Raw genomic sequence first — 5,433 nt, 5'->3', positions numbered from 1 at the left:
CAGTCCCCTCCCCCAGTGACCTCTCAATACACTGACCAGTGACCTCAGCACAGTCCCCACCCCCGTGACCCCTCAATACCCTGACCGGTGACCTCCGCACAGCCCACTCCCCTGATGATGTCACTATGCCCCACTCCCATGACATCACCATAGGCCCCTCCCCATGACTTCACATGGGTTCCTTATGACCTCACAATGACCCCGGGGGCCTAGGCTCCTCCCACTCTCCGGCCAGCAGCCAGGAGCCTCGGTCACCAGACACCGGACACCAGAGGCTCAGACACCGAACACTGGAGCCTTGGACACTGAGCCTCGGACACTCGGGTCCCGGACACTCGGACACTGAGCTTTGGGCTTCGGACAACGAACACCGGAGCCTCGGACACTCGGGTCCCGGACACCGGTCACTGAGCCTCGGACACTCGGGTCCCGGACACTCAGACACTGAGCTTCGGACACTCGGGTCCCGGACACCGAACACTGGAGCCTCGGACACTAGGACACTGAGTTTCGGACCTCGGGCTTCGGACACTCGTGTCCCAGACACTCGGACACTGAGCCTCGGACACTCGGGTCCCGGACACTCGGACACTGAGCTTCGGACCTCGGGCTTCGGACACCGAACACTGGAGCCTCAGACACTCGGGTCCTGGACACTCAGACACTGAGCTTCAGACCTCGGACACCAAACGCCAGAGCCTCGGACACTCGGGTCCCGAACACTCGGACACTGAGCTTCGGACCTCGGACACCGAACACCGGAGCCTCGGACACTCGGGTCCCGGACACTTGGACACTGAGCTTCAGACCTCGGACTCTGAATACTTGAGCCTCGGACACTCGGGTCCCGGACACTCGGACACTGAGCCTCGGACACTCGGGTCCTGGACACTCGGACACTGAGCTTCGGACACTCGGACACTGAGCTTCGGACACTCAGGTCCCGGACACCGGTCACTGAGCTTTGGACAGTCGGGTCCCGGACACCGGTCACTGAGCTTTGGACACTCGGATCCCAGACATCGGTCACTGAGCCTCGAACACTCGGGTCCCGGGCACCGGTCACTGAGCGTTGGACCTCGGACACTGGTCACTGAGCTTCGGACCTCGGACACCGGTCACTGAACATTGGACCTCAGACACCGGTCACTGAACGTTGGACCTCGGACACTGGTCACTGAACCTCGGACACCGGTCACTGAGCTTCGGACCTCGGACACCGGTCACTGAGCTATGGACCTTGGACACCGGTCACTGAACCTCGGACCTCGGACACTGGTCACTGAGCTTCGGACCTCGGACACCGGTCACTGAGCTTCGGACCTCGGACACCGGTCACTGAGCTTCGGACCTCGGACACCAGTCACTGAGCTTCGGACCTTGGACACCAGTCACTGAACCTCGGACCTCGGACACCGGTCACTGAGCTTCGGACCTCGGACACCGGTCACTGAGCTTCGAACCTCGGACACTGGTCACTGAGCTTTGGAGCTCGGACACCGGTCACTGAGCTTCGGACCTCGGACACCAGTCACTGAGCTTCGGTCCTTGGACACCAGTCACTGAACCTCGGACCTTGGACACCGGTCACTGAGCTTCGGACCGCGGACACCGGTCACTGAGCTTCGGACCTCGGACACCGGTCACTGAGCTTTGGACCTTGGACACCAGTCACTGAACCTCGGACCTCGGACACCGGTCACTGAGCTTCGGACCTCGGACACCGGTCACTGAGCTTTGGACCATGGACACCGGTCACTGAGCTTCGAACCTCGGACACCGGTCACTGAGCCTCGGCCACTGACCCTTCACTCTGGCCACTGACCCTTCGCTCCGGCCACTGACCCTTCGCCCTGGACACTGACCCTTTGCTCTGGACACTGACCCTTTGCTCTGGACACTGACCCTTCGCTCCGGACACTGACCCTTCGCTCCGGACACTGACCTCCGCTACGGACACTGACCCTCCGGACACTGACCCTCCGCTCCGGGCACTGACCCCTGACCCCCCGTTGCGATGTATGGCCAGACGCCGATCCTGCTCTCGGTGGCGCTGCTAGCTCTGCTCGGGAGCCTCCCGCGGCTGCTGGAGAAGCAGGAGGCGGTGGGAGGAGGAGGCGAGTGTCCGGGGGAGGAGGAGGGAGCCTCCAGCCCGGGGCCCTGTGCCCTGCCCTTCCTCTCCCACAACCCGCTCACCCTGCGCTGCCCGGGGGCGCTGGAGGCCGAGGCCGAGTCGCTGCACTGGCAGTACCTCAGCCTGGGCCAGTCCCCGGCTCCGGGACAGACCCAGCAGCCTCGCACCTTCATCGGGCCGCGGGGGGCCCGGGCTCGGCGGGGGCCACTGGTGGAGCTGGGCGGCCGGGCGCTGGTGCGGGGTGGGGCGCTACTGGTGGCCTGGGCCCGGCCCGGGGACTCGGGGCTCTACCTGTGCCGAGCTGGAGGAGCCGGGGGCCGGACTCTGGCCTCCTACCGGGTGGATGTGCAGGACTCGGCGCTGCTGCACGTCTCGCACCGTGGCCTGGGCCAGGCGCCGCTGGCCAACCAGACGGTGCGGATCGGGAGCGGGGCCTCGGGGCTCAGGCTCCAGCTCCACACCCGCTGGGGGCCCTGGCAGGACTGCGACCGCTGCGGGGCTACCGGCGAGCGGAAGCGGCTAGGCTTCTGCTACGCGGCCCTGGAGGAGGAGGAGGATGAGGAGGAGGCCCAAACACAAGCCCCGGCCCTCCCCTGCGGCCTGCTGCAGCTGGGCCTGGGCCAGGCACTGCCCCGGCGCGGCCCCGAGCTGCGCTACGAGACCTGCCGCCGCCAGTGTGGGGCTGCGCACGCCGCCGGTGAGCTGGCCAATCAGGCGCGGCAGCTGCTGGGCGACGTGCGCACCCCCGCGGACGGGCGTGAGAACGGGCACGACCCCGCGGCCTGGTGGCTGGAGCCACGCACGCTCCTGCTGGAGACACGCCTGCTGGACCTGCGGGCGGACGTGCGCCTGGCCTGCCCAGGTGCCTCGGTCTACACCCCGGTGTCCTGGCAGCGCGACGCCACCCCGGTCACCCGGCTGGAGCTGCTGCGCCCCAGCCGTGGCCACCCCGGCACCCACCAGCTGGAGGAGGCGACTGGCGGCGCTGCCTACCGCATCGATGGCCTGCGGCGGGCCGACCAGGGCATCTACCGCTGCTGGGTGCGCGGCCGCCGTGCCGCCGCCTTCCACCTGGAGCTGGCTGACCCACCGCCGCCCCGCCGTCTGCACTCGGGCCGGCTGCTGGGCGCCATGCACGCCGTGGTCGGCGCCTTTGCCCTGGTCTTCGCGGTCAGCGCGCTGGCCGAGCTGCTGCACTCGTGCTGGTGCGAGGTGCTGTGAGGGCCAGGGGGGCAAGGGGTAGGGGCAGGCCCTCTTCCCTTCCCTTCCCTGCACGCCAGACCCCAATGCACCACGCCTACCTCCCCAATGCACCACTCCAGCCTCCTCCTCCTACCAATGTATTGCTCCAACCTCCTCCATGCAATGCAATGCTCCTCCCGCGCCCAATGCACTGCTCCAACCTCCCCCAACCAACCCAATGCACTGCTCCAACCTCTCCCCCCCAACCCATGCATTCATACAGGCACCGTCTGCTGCATTGGATACACCAGACTGAGTTGCATAGGAGACACCACAGCTGAGCGGCATTGGATGCACCGGGGATGAGCTGCGTTGGAACAAACGAGCTGCATTGGTGACACCAGGACTGAGCTGCATTGGAGGCACCGGGACTGAGCTGCATTGGAGGCACCGGGACTGAGCTGCATTGGAGACACCAGGACTGAATTGCATTGGAGGGACTGAGCTGCATTGGAGGCACCACGAGCAAGCTGCATTGGAGCTACTGAGCTGCATTGGATACAGTGGACTGAGTTGCATTGGAGGGACTGTAAACTAGCTGCATTAGAGGCACTGAACTGCATTGTATGCACTGGGACTGAACTGCATTGGAAACACTGTGATTGAGCTGATCTGAGGCACTGAACAGCATTGGAGATACTGGGAACGAGCTGCATTGGAGGCACTGGGAATGAACTGCATTGGAGTCACGGAATGAGCTGCATTGGTGTCACCAGGAATGAGCTGCATTGGAGACAATGGGAACGAACTGCATTGGAGACACTGTGATTGAGCTGCATTGGAGTCATCGGGAATGAGCTGCATTGGAGTCACTGGGGACAAGCTGCATTGGAGACACCGGGAATGAGCTGCATTGGAGGCACTGGGAATGAGCTGCATTGGAGGGACTGAACTGCATTGGAGTCACCGGGAATGAGCTGCATTGGAAGGACCCACAGTGAGCTGCATTGGAGCCAGTGGGAATGAGCTGCATTGGAGGGACTGAACTGCATTGGAGTCACCGGGAATGAGCTGCATTGGAAGGACCCACAGTGAGCTGCATTGGAGCCAGTGGGATTGAGCTGCATTGGAGACACTTAGGAGCAAGCTGCATTGGAGGGACTGAATTGCATTGGAAAGACCCAGAGCGAGCTGCATTGGAGTCAGTGAGATTGAGCTGCATAGGAGGCACCCAGATTGATTTGCATTGGAGAGATCGGGACCAAGCTGCATTGGAGAGACCCAGAGCAAGCTGGGTATTGGAGACACCGGGATTGAGATGTATCAGAGCCTCTCGGAGCAAGCTACATTGGAGGTACCCAGACTAAGTTGCATTGGAGACCATGACTGATTTGGATTGGGCTGCATTGTGAAAGCTCAACTGACCCAGATGGGAACCATTTGGGACTGAATTGCTTTGGAGGCAGACCATCAGCAAGCTGCCTTGCAGTCTTTGAGTTGGATTAGACACACCTGGGATGCCTGGATTGAGCTGCAATGGTCACCTTGACGGAGCCACACGGAAGACAACCGAACTGAATTGTATCAGATGCCCTCTGAGTTATATTCAGGAAACATTGACTGAGTTAAAGGCCCTGACTGTGCTGCATTGGAGACCGTCACTGCATTGCATGAAAGACTTTGAGTTGCACTGTAATAATCTGGATTCAGCCGCATTGGACATAACTGCATTGAGTTAGAATCAAGTAACCAGGTTAGAGCTTCCATGATTCTATACAAGTTAATGCAGGAATGGGCAGGGGGTTTGCAACAGATGGAGAACCATTACCAACCTGTACACGTCTGCAATAACTTTATAAAATTAAAACATGGACTCTGTAGTCCATATTCTTCTGTATGTGGCTCTTTGTGTTAACTATTGTATACATTACTGAGAGGGTGCATGCACTGTGTGTGTGGTGATGGGGGCAAGTACATTATAATGGGGATACTGTAGGTCAGATTCGTTTTAAAATAGTTGGAATCATAGAATGATCTGGCATCAAGTCATCACATATGAAGCACCGAGTCTAATCCCACTTTCCACACCTCCCATATCCTATAATATTCCTCTTTTA

General features: G+C 61.0%; 1 protein-coding gene across 1 annotated transcript; it reads left to right on the top strand.

The window, feature by feature from the left end:
• The first annotated feature begins 234 nt into the window (after window positions 1–234).
• On the top strand, window positions 235–5,213 carry LOC147110182 (protein FAM187B-like). The gene has a single exon (XM_086004114.1). It carries the CDS (start codon window positions 2,018–2,020, stop codon window positions 3,353–3,355), a length of 1,338 nt encoding a protein of 445 aa, XP_085860240.1. The 5' UTR covers window positions 235–2,017; the 3' UTR covers window positions 3,356–5,213.
• The last annotated feature ends 220 nt before the right edge of the window (window positions 5,214–5,433 follow it).

The sequence above is a fragment of the Somniosus microcephalus genome, chromosome 12, assembly GCF_052327205.1.
Source record: "Somniosus microcephalus isolate GS21.2 chromosome 12, FLI_Smic_1.0, whole genome shotgun sequence".
Taxonomy (NCBI): domain Eukaryota; kingdom Metazoa; phylum Chordata; class Chondrichthyes; order Squaliformes; family Somniosidae; genus Somniosus; species Somniosus microcephalus.
Note: the sequence above shows the minus strand (reverse complement) of the source record. Positions and strands in the feature narration are given on the sequence as shown.

Excerpts from the sequence above, each read along its gene's own strand:
- LOC147110182 (XM_086004114.1), top strand. The coding sequence starts at position 2,018 with ATGTATGGCCAGACGCCGATCCTGCTCTCGGTGGCGCTGCTAGCTCTG.